At 38.9% G+C, this 15,639-nt stretch overlaps 1 protein-coding gene across 1 annotated transcript in view; it reads right to left on the reverse strand.

Moving 5' to 3' along the window:
* Nucleotides 1–15,639, reverse strand: part of itga4 (integrin subunit alpha 4) — a 66,104-nt gene that overhangs the window by 12,400 nt on the left and 38,065 nt on the right. Inside the window, exons 10-18 of the mRNA XM_002932016.5 lie at nucleotides 14,171–14,279; nucleotides 11,841–11,935; nucleotides 11,245–11,335; nucleotides 8,983–9,028; nucleotides 7,617–7,771; nucleotides 6,976–7,130; nucleotides 4,916–5,068; nucleotides 3,561–3,637; nucleotides 145–295 (exon numbers count right to left, since the gene is read on the reverse strand). Coding sequence (XP_002932062.3) covers nucleotides 145–295; nucleotides 3,561–3,637; nucleotides 4,916–5,068; nucleotides 6,976–7,130; nucleotides 7,617–7,771; nucleotides 8,983–9,028; nucleotides 11,245–11,335; nucleotides 11,841–11,935; nucleotides 14,171–14,279 — 1,032 coding nt within the window. The remainder of the gene's footprint in view (nucleotides 1–144; nucleotides 296–3,560; nucleotides 3,638–4,915; nucleotides 5,069–6,975; nucleotides 7,131–7,616; nucleotides 7,772–8,982; nucleotides 9,029–11,244; nucleotides 11,336–11,840; nucleotides 11,936–14,170; nucleotides 14,280–15,639) is intronic.

The raw sequence follows: 15,639 nt of genomic DNA on the forward strand, positions 1-15,639 counted from the left end.
TTACTGACAAGAGGATGCAAAGCGGAAAAATAAGAACAAGCCGCATTGCATAAGAGAAGTATAAATTTACTTTGATTGCCTAGGTACATTACCTATCAGCTACTATGCCAGATTATTATTTAGTAAAACATTTTATCATCTTACCATATCAAAAACCTTGACAAAATAAAGTCCCTTTGGGAGTCTCAGCTGAAGAACAGTCTGAAATGCATCATCTCCTCCATTGAAGAGAGTAATATTTATCATTAAGCTCTTCATACCGCCCACAGCAAGGTACAGTTTGCTTTCAAATGGCCTTGGGAGAATGCAAAATAGAGAAGGTAAATGGTAATACACTAAAACACTGGGGCTCATTTAACAACACTGGGCAAATTTGCCTGTGGCAGGAACCTATAGCAACTAATCAGTGCTTTCCTAGCAACCAATCAGTGATTTGCTTTTTTCAGCCAGCTGCAGGTAGACAATGAATGCAACGATATATTACATATATTTTTACATATAAAAATCCAAGTCTCCTTTCTGTCTATATAAGCAGAAGAATGGAAAAGTTAATTATATGTGTTAAACATATTTAGGCACAACCTTATCAAGCAGCGAATATGTTAGATTTCCCAGAAACAATCCAACAATTTAATCAGTCGGGTTACATGGGTGGCAAAATCAACTGAAAAAGGAAGAACAATCAGACCTAACCCAAGGCCAGAATGGAATCACATCTGTATTTATTGTTTTTTTCCTTCTAATCCAGCTAAAAAATATCTCAGTGAAACTTGCAATGAAACAGACATTTGCAGAATGTTCTGGCCCTGGTCCAATTCATTAGTCAGCGTACACCTGAGGGACAAGAAGCTGGCATGGAGACAAGCAACAGACGCTGAAGGCACGGCGTAGCCAGCTCGCTTCCAAGACGACAGCACATTAGAGAGAAACATATTGCTAGCGCTGTAGCAATTACAATTCAATGTATTTATTTTATCCTTTTAAACACAAAAGACCCTACTAAGCATGTTAGTAAAATGCCTGTATCTCCATGTGCCGGATAGGAATATCTAATGCACATTATTCTTGCATTTTCTGTTCTTATACAATCAGAATTGGCTGCATGACCTATATATGCTAAAGGGGGGACTGTAGTCTATCTGTGCATCTTTATCTGGCTACTAGTACCTGTCAGAAGGCATTGGCCACAAGCAGCTCTGCTAGACTCCCCATCTGGCTGCCTCCCATGGTAATAAGAATTATCTATAGTGGAATACGACTGTTACTTTTCCCATTGAGCTGTAGCAAAACCTTAATAATGCCCCTATGGGGGTAGATTTTAATGAGATAAGCACTATCAGAGGGGACCGTATGTTGGCAAAGCCTGGCCACCTCAACACTTGGTTCAGTGTAGGACAGCAGCAAGAGGTCCAATCTCTTCTTCAAAGCAAAATATTGCATACAGATGGAGCAAAGTCATCTAGGGTGACATTTGGCTTATATGGCTCCATTCATATAGTTTATTAAAAACCTTGTCCACTGAAATAGAGTGGCACGTTGTAGCGTTGTAGCGAAACAGAGGTTGCTCCATTTGTGGTGTGAATATACTAAAAGACACTTAGGGGAAAATTAATTATAGTGTTTAAGGCAACATCACTGGTGATGATGCCCATAGCAGCAATTAGATTTGAACAGTCACCTACAAGTTAGAAAACAAAAACAAAGCGCTGATTGGTTGCTATGGGCAAGATCACCGGGGATGCCGGCTTACACACCATAATAAATATGTTAATTAAAGTCAGGTGTGGCAACTGGAGCTCGCAAGAGACAGCCAAGGTTGATCAACCACATGCTTGGTAAAAATTCTTGGGAAGACAGAAACCATATTGTATACTAATGAAAATCCACGCAACTTACTAATGAAACACTGAGGTAAGTCACCCCAGGCTGATTGATTTCTCACCATTTCAGTGAGCACTAACAATCAGCTTGAGTAGAGGGTTAAGCCTTTATGCTCATGGAGTAATACTGCTCATGGGGGTTATATAATATAATGTAACCAATCGGCAGGTAGAATTTACTAGTCACCTGTTTAAAAGCAAACATCTTATTAGTTGCTATGGGTTACTGCTCCTGGGCAAACTTAATGCCTTTTATTACATATGGGGGACTGTGTTCATGTGACTGGGAAGATCTTATTTTATAAGAAATGTGTGCCTGTGTGGTCACTCCAAGTCACTGCTTTGCAATCAGCAAATACTTTTATATGACCCAGTTCCTTACAATGCAGGGTGCAAATCACAACATATTTAGGGAATAACACAGGTTTCCCATGTACCTTGCCTGGCAGATGCTACTTACAAACATATTTTTTGGTCCAACATTAGAGGCTGCAAATTCCTTTTTTTAGAAAATGATTTGCGCAGAGAGATGTCCATTTGTCAGAGCCTCTAAACAACATAATTACTATAAGATTTATCATAAGAGGAAATTAGCTTTTGGGAATAATACTGCTTTGCCACAGGAAAGATACTGGTGACTATTTGATGACGCTATACCCATATATAGCCATGTATACCAATTACATATTCTTCTTTGCCAGAAATATATTCTATTACATAGTGACTAAAGAACCCCCTTATTGTAAAATATAAGAGTGTTTAAGTGTTTAAGTTTTTCACTTCAGATGAAGGTTTCTGTGAGACCAAAATGTCAAGTAATAAACCTTTCTTTATTTTGTTTTATTTCACAATTCTTTAAATCCTAGGAGTTCTGTCTTTGTTCCTGTGTAAAATATAAGGATATAAGAGTCACCTTGGAGTTCCTTCAGCCTTGTGCCTTATATGGTCATGGAACACCTCTGTGACTTCTAATATCCTTATATTTTGCAACAGGGGGTACATTATTTATTGTAATACACAAGTTTCAGTGGGTCATGTAACAAATTACATCACTAAGCACCAATTATAACTGATGACATCACTAAACACCATTTACAAGGATATCATTTACAGGATATTCGTGGCTCTTGTGTGTTATATGCCATTATACTTTACTACCACATTCTCTGGGCTACAAATTCTCTAAAAGAACCAATAAAGTTCAGCAGATTTAGCAGTTGCTAATTAAGAAATGACAACAAGTCCAAAGCAACCTGTTAAACACCTCACACATTCCAGGCTTGTTACTGCTACTTATTGCGATACGACGGCACATTTTAAAAATACTCCTATTCAGCTTAAATATAGGTTATCTGCTTTGTAGCAGTTTCAGTTAACCTAATATTCTCATTATATACCATTTCTCTCTCTATGGCTCCCAATATGCCATCAGACGGCAGCTCCCTAATGTCCAGCCAATGATTTTGTTCTCAGGGAGAGATACCCAGATACTGTGTAAAGTGATCCTATATTCAGAATCAGATCATTTCTCTGAATCTCGCAGTTCACACAGCTGACTGCATTAAACATCATTTTAAGAACAATGTGGACAATACATTTTTATCCATGCTGAGTAAATGAGCCCCTGTCTAAATGTTTTATCATAATAAGTTATAATAAATAAAGTCCTTCTGCACTTACTTGGGGAAAGAGAGTTTTCCAGTTATCTGTAAATCTGCTGAGCAGTTTAGTAAGGTGCAATGCCTTGCAAAATGAACCTGTCGAAATATATAAGAAATGTTAACAATTTACAGAATAATAGTAATTGAAATGAATGCATTTTATCCAAGTTGACTTCCAGTGCAACCCTCTGTTTTTGTCCAGACAACTAAGGACATTATTCTACATATATCATTGCTGTTACATAGCTGCGTTACAATATTAAAATCAAGATCAGCAAGTCCTGTTTTCCCTGGGACATATCAAAGCAGAACACACTGTATCTGTCCCCTATAATAATATACAGCCATCTGCTTATTAAATGTTGGGAAGATCAGACCAGTACAAACAGTGCTTGTATTGTCATTCACGGATATTCTGCCAGGCGGCTCCTCACATGATACAGTGAAATCATTAGGATTTTGAAACAGATGAATGTAATCTCTTTAGCACCAGTAGCATATAATTCCCCTCTTTATCAATATGCCTGATTTATATTGCATTAAAGGCATGGGAGGCATTGCTAATCCCATGTAATTATACTAGCTACTGACCCGACATATTCTACTGACCCTGCCCTTATTCTCTTTAAACATAAAACATTTCATTTTAATTTTACATCTATATATATCAAACACTTGCTAAAACAATATATTACCCACCATCACTGTACTATAGGGTCAAATTTAGGGTGCCCACATTGCTCCCATAGCTCTTTTGCAATGATAATAGGATTACTAATACTACAATATTCGGTAGCATTGGTGAGAGATCAAGGGCACAGACCAAATGTTGTAACACATAGGATGAGCCCGGAAAAGTCTAAATTATGCTAGTATGGGGTATCTCAGAAAGCAGCAGGGGTGGTGTGCCTACCGAGGATGTGACACTGGGGTGTGGACTAAGTAGGTGGGAGGGGGGTGAGCGAACAAAATGGGTGGGTGTAAATGAGTAGGGGCAGGTGTTTGGGTGGCAGTCAGTTTGGGCAGCAGCCTTAGACACCATACAACTTGGCCTGGTTCCTACTTTTTAACACATTCCTAACTGTCAAGAACATTTTTCTTGCCAGTCAGAAAAGTGTCAACAGATGAATGTATTTATCAGGAACGCATTTGACAGCTTTGAAAAATGAAAAACATTATTTTGCTGTCGGTATCACTAAAGAATACTGATCAGCAGCAGCACTGAGCTCTAACACTTGTTGGAATCCCTGCTCCCCGATGTGGGGCTAAGGCTCCCCCTACAAGTATAAAAGAAGAGAACCAACATATTTCTGTACTTTTTTTTAACAAGCTACAGCTGCCATATTCCATACAACTGGGCTACATCATCCTCACCTTATTTGTTATGACATTTCCTTTTCCTTCTTTCTGCTGTAGAACTGGCTGAAGAGGCTGTAAATCATCTGCACTCCTTTTGCTTACAATGTGTTTTCCCAGGTAATAGGATGATTCCATGTGTATGGGGGTAAAGATATCCCTTGTGTCTTTCTAAATGAGAAGAATACAGACAAAATAGCCACTTGTTTATGTATTTGCCAGTCTACACAATATATATTCGTCAAGTATTTGCCAGCCTATACGAGCCGGTCACCAAAGCTTTTTGAGATGAAAAGACTAGGGAATGCTTGCCAGATGAATAAACCTTCCAGATTAATAGATTGTGACTTCCCACAATCACTAGAATAATAAACTCAGTGAATGCAGTGTGAATCTATGAGGATCACCTACGTACATTAGGGTGGCCTGTGGCAGTTCATTTATGCTGGAAGGCAGGGTGCAGTGTGCTACAAAAATAGTGGATTGCCCCTGTTTTTTTGCACTTTGCACCGTGCCTTTCAGCGTCAATGCCCCCTACTGTTTATAGAAGCAACTATACTGCAGGCCTGCGCAAAACTAGCAGAAGAATGAAGATACCTCAAAGCTTAACCAAATCATGATCTTTAATTAGCAGCAATTGTCTGCTAGGGTTTCTACGCAGCTGCTGTTGTATATTACCTTCATTAAACTAATTAGCTATTAATTATTCTTGCCTCAGATTTTATGAAATGCCCACAAAATTTAGCAAGTGTTTTATGTGACAATGTTAATGCACATTAAATTATGCCTGCTTGTTCCCGAGCAGAAAATTCACTGAGCTGAACACAAAATACACGCTATGAATATTTACAGAATTACAGAGGCAATCAGGAGCCGTAACAGCTGCGCTGCCTTGTTGCTCCCTCGCAATACGCTGCACCCAACAATATAACCCCTTTTCTGTTTAACCGGAGGCAACATTAAAGGAAAACCTTTGTGCAAAGGCATGTTCTAATCCCTTCAAATATTTGAAGCACTTTAACATATATTGCTCATCATACTCATCATTATTATTTTTCTAATTATCTCCTTCTGTATCTAATGGTTCATACTAATGTTGAACTTATGTGTAACAACACACACTGCAAGAAAGACCATCCATTTAATTTTTTCTGTCATTTAATTTTGGCATTTTCTTTTAATTTAAATGGACATTTTTGCCTATTTTATGTGTAGGGATCTGATATTTTAGTTACCCTTTATGTCTGCTGGCAGTCTCCTAGAGCTTATAGACAGCTAAATTTGGATCCTATATTGCAATTGGGAGGGGACATTGTTTTCAGATCCTGCGTAAAAGTATGCTCCTTGTAGTTCCATAACCGGCCAGGAGGGGGCATTGTTCTAATGTATGAAAGGGAGAAGCTGGGTTTGGTAGGAAGGTTAGAGTATGAGTGGAGGTAAGCCAGGTAAGGAAAGTTAGTTGTAAGCTCATTCTGTGAGTGAGGAATAGGTTAAGGGTATTTAGTGAGTACCTGATGCTCCTACAATGAAAGTAGAAGGATTAAAATCCTGGGTGTACCACCCTCACAATAGGGAATCAAGTGTAAAGACTTAGGGGTAGATGTGTTCCCAGCGAAGTTCCACTTAGAGGGCATGAAGCTTGGGCGTGGACATTTTAAAGTTGATTATCTGCCAACTGCTTATTGGCCCCTGATGGGTAAACACGTCTAGAGGTTCTATTTGTGAGTATGTGCTGAACAACTGTTAGTATTTTCTGTGTTACATTTCCTGCCAATAAAGAATTTACCGTTTGTTTTTTAAGAACCCATTTTTGTTGATTTTACCTGAGAATTATAGTTCTGCCACACCCTACCTCTAATACTACACAAGGGCCCTACCTGAGATTAAGAGTTGCATGTGTTCTGCATGGAGCTGCTATAGCACAGCACTCCAGTTACCTATAGGCTTACTCAGTACCTTGCCACAGTTGTCCCCATGCAGAGTTACTGGATGTCCCTACAGGCACCTAAACAACTTGCCAATGGGACAGCTTTTATACAAATCTATCCAATCAATAAGAAAACTGTAGTTTAACTTACTCTCATAAATGCTTTGTGAGTCTTACAGTTTCCGGACTTTTGGTGAATGTTCATTGTCCCTGACATCACATCTGAGGTTCCGTTGGAAACAAAGTAAAATCGCGCAGGGGTGCCACTCTTTCTCCTTACGTCCGATGTGATATTATAGTACATAACTGAAAGGCAAAAGTACAATTAACCGGATCAACAAAAGTTGATACTTATCTCAGTGAGATATGAACACTCTCAACTTGAATTTGTTTTTCCTCAGCCCCTTAGTGCTACACGTGGGAAAGGGCCCTTTCCTTATCACCCCTGATTGCTAGTGTTATTAATACCACAAATGTTATTTGTTAATAAAGTTGTTAAGGGTTGTGAAGAGGAAAAAGGAAGAGAAGTAATGGAAAGTGTTAGTCGCGTGAGAGAGGGAAAGAAAGAGAGGAATGAAAGGTAGTTTAGAGGAGAAATAAGAGTTGTTGTGAAATTGTGCAAATGAAAAGAAAGAGCTTGCATATAAACGCAGGCTAACAATCGTCCCGTTCACTTAAAAAATCTTCTAATTGTGCCTGCACCCAGAAGCACTGAAAATTACGGTAATAATAATTGTCCCCTGTTAATGTTTACCACAAAAGGAAATGGCGCATTTAAAGAAGGAATCTTACCTATGTAACCTGGAACATCGAGTCCTTTATAGGCAAAGCAAATGGTAACATTCATGCACACAGCGGGCGCTCCGTTTTCCATGCATTCAAACCTTGTCTTATTCACAGTCATTGGCAACTTTAACGATGCATCGATAACGATCACTGGTCTGGTTCTGCCATAATAAGGAATGTATGAAATGGATCACACAAGTGTTACTGGTTATACTCAATGAATAATAACAAGAATTCATTAGTGGGACATTACCAGCCTTTATCATTGTAAAACAGCAGTTTAGTGCTCAAGGTATAAATAACAGAGATCACTATTATGCTTTGTGCCAGCTTTATAATCAAATAATCTCTCATTCAGTGGAGTAACTACACAGTACCAACCCCCCGGGCAAGAAAATCTTCAGAGGGGCTAGGAACCCCAGCGTGCAAACCATACCCGCGCTAATCAAAAAAGCGTAATTATTTGAATAATTTAAAGTAATGGTTCCTGCTAGTGATCAGCAACATTTTTCAGCAGACGTGGATTTGAGTGAGTGAGAGATTATTTGAATATGAAAGTCCACATTTAAATTACTTGATTAGCAATTGCCACATTTTTTCACTGCAAAACTGTGGCCAGATTTTACAGTGAAAAACCACAAAAAAGTGCAAGAAAAAACCCCAAAAGACACCCATTGACCTTGATTAATTTTGCTTTCAAATTGCCGATTAGTAAATGCCACCTGCTGGTTGGTTGCTATAGGTTACAAGGGTTGCAGCAAATGTTGCTGGTATTGTTAGAAAACCACTATATACATATATGTGTGTGTGTGTGTGTGTGTGTTTGTTTATGTTTATGTACATGCTATATGTTTATATGTTTATATACATGCTAATATGTGTGCAAGATGGCAAGGCAATTGGAAGGAAGAAATTAACATTGCTAATATGACTTCCCACTGATTCATCTTACCCAAAAGAGAGTAATTACATGAAATATCATTATCTTGCAGGAGATATTAACCTTTGGTTGCTAGATAGAAGCCTATAATTACAGAGATAAAGTAATAGCCAACAAAAAGTCTCTGGGCTCTAATTGCACGCAATATATTTCCATGTAAATATAATTTGTGAGCTATGCAGTGAGGTATAATAGAATAATGACATGGAATGTTTATCTTGCAGCACGCTGTGTAGCCGGAGAGCAGTGCCACCAAATGCAGGGCTCTAAGTACAGCAAATAACCGAGTGCTTGAATAAATAGCATTTAGCTCTGTGAGAGCTCACTGTGGGGTCACTGGAAAGTGTTCTATTTTAGGTTATCTGCAATTGCCTCGTATTATTGCCAATTAACTTAATCTGTCCTTGTACATGAAACTGTTCTGTTTCTCACCTGAGCAGCACAGCTGAGTCGGACAGGAAAGCACCAATGGCTACATCTGTTAAAAAGAGAGGACAAATAGACATCATTAGGCATAAGCCCCTCTGTACTGATGCCCCCTGGCACGGTGGGCAATGCTAAAGAGCTATGCACCCCCCACAAATAGCTCTGAGCTCTGGGTTTTTTTTTTAATTATTTCACATTTTGTTCAACAACTACCCAGATTGTAATTCATCAGTTACCTGGTTGCTAAGGTTTACATTATCATAACAACCAGGTAGTGGCATGAATGAGAGACTGGTATATAAATAGGAGAGGGCCTGAATAAAAACATATGTAATAAAAAGTAACAATAACAATACAATTGTAACCTTAGTTTTTTGGCCATTGGGGTTAGTGACCCCATCTGAAAGTTGGGAAGAGTCAAAAGAATAAGGCACGTAATTAAAAAACTATATAAAAAAAATATTGAAGACCAATTTAAAAGTTGCTTAGAATTGACTTTTCTATAACATAACAAAAGGCGAACCACCCCTTAAACTTCCTAACAGGCAGGAAGCTCTGTGATCAAACTATTGGGGCTCCCCATTTTGATCCCTTGTAAATCAGCCCCTAAACCTATGCCAAGCTGGGAACAAGTTGGCATGGAAAGGGTTAAAAGGGAAAAACCACCACCTTGTGATAATGTGCAATTTTTATTTTTTTTTTGCATTTATTAAGGTCATAGTTGTGCAATATGTGAATTTTCCCACAGACCCGGAATGCAAATGCTCTTGTGTACATCATTACCCTCACAGGCAGCCGCAATTCCCACATGCTACTTCCCCCTCATCTGTCACACGCGACTCGGCAGTCTGCTTGGCTGCCACTCCTGACTCCCCAACATTGCATCTGCTGGGGGGAGCAGCTTGCATTCTCATTTGTTTGGGAGAGTGGGAAAGTACAGGAATTACAGGGATAGAGTCACTAAGGGGCTGATTAATCAAAAAGGGATGCCAATTAAAAAAAAATAAATGAAAATGAACCTAAAGCCTCTCAAGGTGCTACTTAAGATAATAGAAATGGCATCGTTACTATTTAAGCAAGCTCAAAACTTTTCCCCCACCACTGCGATTTTGCGCTGGATGTGACTTATTCGCTTTTTCTTGAATATGACTGGGAGAATGCAGTTAGGGATGTTTCCCACAGCTTTACATAACTGTGATTAACCATTCTTTGTTTAACATGAAACAAATTGCAGGAAAAAAAATCACAAATCACAGAAAATGTCACAGTAGCTATTAATAATAATTACTGGAGACTACTTGGTACTCTTTCCCCCACAACAATATTTGGTAAATCTGTCCCTAAGAATCCTAAATGCCACAAAGGCAGGATCAACAGGAAAGGCTACTGCACTGACTTCTGGTAAGTCTGAAATGCCAGGTAGACACCCTTACAGCGGCATATTCAATGTGGGTCCAGGCCCCCTACAAGGGAGTTTTTCCCATCTTCCTTCATGAGGGGGGATGTGGCTTGAAACCAGGCCCGGACTGGCAATCTGAGGGGCAGGCAAATGCCAGAGGGGCTGCTGTAAGATGCCACAGACAGTAACTATTTATTGGGCTGGTGGGGGACTCTGTATATTTTAAATGGCAGTCCAGAGCGGCTTGAAAGCGCAGCCCTTCAGTACACTCCCTTACTTACTATCTGTGGTGAGTTGTGGTAGGGAGCTAGAAGCATACACCAGACTCCACCTAGCCCCCACTCCTCTGGAACCCCATGTGGTTTCAGGGTCTGCTGTATGCTACTTACTCCATTGTGCCCCGAGGCAAGCCATTCTCCTCATTATCTCTATGGACATATTTCTGCAAATTGCTTTGAAAACATTTTAAAACAAACTGGGGTAGATTATTCTGCACATACAGCTTCATTTACTGTATCTGTAAATATGTGTTTATACATGAGTAGGAGATTGCTCTCATTAGAGCAAAGCCATACAAAGACACTAAAGAAACAGTGACCTCTGGTGGGCAGTTTTTCGGGAAGTCATGTTTAGGTCCCTATAAGAAATATTGTCTGAACTGTCACCAGCTATCTGGCAGTGAGTACTGGGTGCCCACTATATGCCAACTAAGGGTATGCCTACTGGCAACTGTATATTCCCTAAGTCTAAAAAAAAAGCAGTAGGAGTAAATGAATAATCTAATACACATGTACACAGTTTTTAAATGTTATTGCTACTAAGTGATATGAATATTGTGTGAGTTATTCTAAAGGCCGCTTATACATTACCATTATATCCGTTGCCATCTATATCCAGTACATTGGAAATTGACTGCCCAAACATGCGCAAGCCATACCCAAATTTACTTCCCTGCAATCTCTGGGGGAAAAAAGAAAAAAAAATATGCTGTTTTTGGCACGTTACATTCAATTTAATCAAAAAGAGGAAAATTTCTATATTTTTCATTCAGTTTGTGGTCTGTTAAGACGCATTATATTTTTATATGTACATATGGCAGCATCAAGGCAGCACTTCATTTTCAAGGCAATGATGATACAGGTAGGGGTTATATGGAAATCCAGAAAGCTCTAAATTAAGGGAAGGCAATCTCCCATAGACTCCAATTTAATCACACAATTACATTTTTTAAATATGAATTCCTTTTTGTCTGTAATAATTAAGGATAGAAGCACGCTCAGCAGATTGGGATTTGGCCGAATCAGTGTCTGGTCAAAGCGAATCCATAACATATGTGTGGGGGGTTCTTTTAAGAAAGAAAGAGAGACAAACACAGAGACAGCGCACATTCATAAATAAAAGCCACTGCGTTGAACATGACCCCTATGCAAAGCTTTACATGTATATTCATTAAAACCACAAATACCTGGGAAAATGAAGGTGTTATTCCTTTCTCCCTTCCATTATAGATATACACTGCTCCTTCCAGGTCCCCTTCTTGCGGGGCTGCTATGGCCACATCTGTGTTTGAACACAATATAAGTTTATCCTTCAGTGAGACACACCTTTCATTTACTGTCTCTATAATATATAGCTATATCCCAGAAGGATTGAATTAAAGACAGAAATATAATTCAAGCCCTTTCTTGCAGTGGTGTTGTAACCAGAGGTATCACTAGGTGGCAGTGTTGCACATCCCAGAGTCATACGGCCATGATGTCATTCATGAAATGAACTTTCTTTTTGCTCAGTAAAGTATACTGTTTTCATTTAAAATGATTTTGTTTTAATTAAAGACTGATAGTTACAGTCCATTCAATAATACATGAGCCTTCATAAACTCTCACTGGCTGAACTCCCCAGCTCTCCTAGCAGGCAGCCTAAACATAATAATTACAGATGCAAGAGGGTGGCCCAGGGGGAATCCTGTCTGGCAGCGCTGCGTCAGTCATTTCCCTGCTATCTACAAATTGTTGCTGCTATTACATAAACATAATAAGGTGAAAATGATGTTGTTTAGGTGTTTGGTGTTAATAAAAAGATTCCCATTTGAGGATTCTCTTGCATGAAATGCCCAGTGTACCCCCTTTCACAATATTAGTGTAATGAATAAGGCTTGTGGTTCAATCATATTGGCTTATATCCATACAATTAATACTCAGATATTATTGATTTGATGATAATCCCAGCAAAGATCAAGTCATAAATATGACTCATAATTCCAAAGCTTTGTAGGTATTTTGCATTTGGACACCATGGTGGTATATTCAGGGCCCTATTTAGATCCAGATCTGCCCTCTGCTCTTGCCAGTGGATTCAGCAAGTGCCTGCTAGTGGGCAGAAATATTTTTCTATATATGCACCTGAGGGCCAATCCTTATTACTGCCACCCTAGGCATGAGCCCTGTAGCGCCTACACAGAATATAAAACCCTGGGTTGCTGAATTTTAACTGACCAGGGCATTATCTGTGTAGTATTTTCCTTTTGTTTTAGTGGGGTTTGTCAGGGTGCTCGTTTCCCCCCATATTGCAATATATTCCAGGGTTATCAGCTGCTGGTTACTACTCTACTTTTGGCAATTCAAACAAGTATTTGTTAAAACGGGGACCGATGGGAATGACAGATTCTACACTTAATTCTCATTTTTGTATTGGAAATATTTTTGGCTTACATTGAGCACTGCTGGTGCTTTCAACTCTGAGACTAACTGCACATTCCAAGGCTGATATTAACTGGAGTCTATGTCAGAAAAAGCAATTGGGATTCCTGAGCAGCTGATTCCAATCACAAAGAAAAAAAAATACCAAAAAAAAAAACCCTGTTTCATTGCGCTGGCCAAGCCAAAATGAGAGAGGGGTGTGCCAAACTGGCTATAAGAGCTTCAAATCAGCTGAGCAGGACGCACAGTAAAACCAGGCTCCAGCAAACATGCCGTTCTCCATACAAAGAAAGATATAAAGATTTATGAATCACTTACGGAAATGTGTTTTTAAGAGCCTGTTTTTGGTAAATTAAAGTGAAATTGAGCATCCCGGTTGCTACACTGGGACCCCTGTATTTATGCAGGTTTATCATAACGATTATTTTTCATTGACTCATCATTTCCTATTCTTGAAAGCTACACATCCAGCCCATTACAGGACTCTGTTGCTCCATTCTGTATAGAGTTATATTTATTGAACAGCCACCAAATGATTTCATGTTTAGTATTCTTTCCTCTCTAGGCAGCCAATGAACCAGGGGTCTGGAATTCCCTTGTAACAATAGAATCAAGTGATGTTGTGTGAGCAACCTATTGTGAAATGTTAAGATATTCATGGGTTTATGTAATAAAAGGCACAAAATTTGCCCAGGAGCAATAACCCATAGCAACGAATGAGCAGGTAGGATTTAATGGTCACCTGTTTAAAAGCAAACATCATATTGGTTGCTAGGAGTTACTGCTGCTGAGCAAATATTGTGCCTTTTATTCCATATGGGGTAATGGATTTAATAAGGAGTCAATCCTCAGCAGCACTGCCTGCTATGACAGGGGTAACAGGTAAATAGAATTGGCTGTGAGCAGAGACAACCCCACACTGCTTCTGTAGCATGGAGAGTAGATCTGCATTCAGTGATGGACAGTGATGAACATCCCTAAAACAGACCCATTATCTATCCAAATGTCAAATGCTCCTTGTGCCCCAACATTTCACTGACCGAACCATGTCTTAGGTCATAAAATTATAAAGACTAAAGAAACTTAAGCAATGTACCTTCAAAGCCATCATTATCGATGTCCCCCAGATTAGCTATGGTATCCCCAAATCTTGCTGCATATAAGTCACTGCCCGAAAGCTCAAACTGCAGTTCTTCCATTGCGCCCTTTTAAAAAAGGAATAAAACATAAATCATTAGCAATAGTGTATTCATATCATATCCCAATGCAGTTCCTTTTACAATGGGTATAAACTACCCCTAAGGTAAAATATAAGGATATTAGTAGACTCCAAAGCCCATATACATGCAGGTTGCAGGCTTTTATATACTTCATGTGACACTTAATATTCTCATAGTGTTGCTGGAGGTACATTAGACCATATTAAAGCCATGGGGCCACGGGCTGAGTAATTTTATACAAATCCTATAACCATATTTTAAAGCAGGGAGTATATATATATTTTTTTTTTTTTTTTTTTTTAATAGTGGGAGGTATATCATTTTTAAATACATTTATTACAAGGAGATGTGATATCATCAATTGCCGATTATAATTATGATAACTCTTATTACCATAAGACTGTATTTTGATATATTCATTCCTGGTTCAAGTATATTGGAAACATAATACACAAAAGGCATTGGTCACCTGTATAAAGTATACAGGTGACCAATACTCAAGGATCTAATAGGGTACAGTTGGTGGAGAATATCTTTCAAGGAGCAAGAGTCAATTAAGGGGTCATAAACACATTTCAACACAATGTACAAACAAGAAGTGTGCAGAGCAGTATTTAAATAAAGGTAATAAACTACCAAGAAAGAGGATCTCAGAGTGCTGATGTGTTACTTTTACCCAGCAAATGAAATAACCAAAGTGTTTACCAGGAACTTTTAACGACCAACAAGTCTGTCATTTCCACTTCAGTAGAAAACCCTTTGTTGCTCAATAGATAATTGCCCTTTTGGTTGTACAGAGGCAATTTCCTCCTCTGAATTCAGCCATTGTACATCATACTAGGACAGGAAGGCTGCCAGTGAAGCTGTCATTATATAAACATCTCTTTATCAGAATTATCTTTATCTGTATTTAGAAATAAATATTTGTTTTTCATTTTGGCAACGGCAGGTTGAATGCAGAACTAGTGGTGTAATGTTTTTGTGCCACAAGCTTAAATCCTGACATTTTTTACAGTAGTTCAAGAACTAAATCAGTTATTGCAAAGTCTGATCTCAAGAGGAGAACTCAATAATTAAAAGCCCTGTTTAAAAAACTGGTCAAAATGTGGGTAATATTTCCAAATGTAACTTTGTTTGATTCCCATTGGTGCAAGCACAGTATAGTCAGTGCTCTGCAGAAAGAGGTACCACTTCAGCAGGCTGGGGGTTACAAAAAGAAATGCAGACTTTTTTTTCATTTCTATATAGGTACCCCTGGGCTTCGTGTGAGCCCTCGGGTTCCTGTATAGAAAATACGGCCCAGAAAAGAGCCACAAAGGAAATATGCTGACAGCATGTGCCCACT

This window comes from Xenopus tropicalis, chromosome 9, assembly GCF_000004195.4.
Source record: "Xenopus tropicalis strain Nigerian chromosome 9, UCB_Xtro_10.0, whole genome shotgun sequence".
Classification (NCBI taxonomy): Eukaryota; Metazoa; Chordata; class Amphibia; order Anura; family Pipidae; genus Xenopus; species Xenopus tropicalis.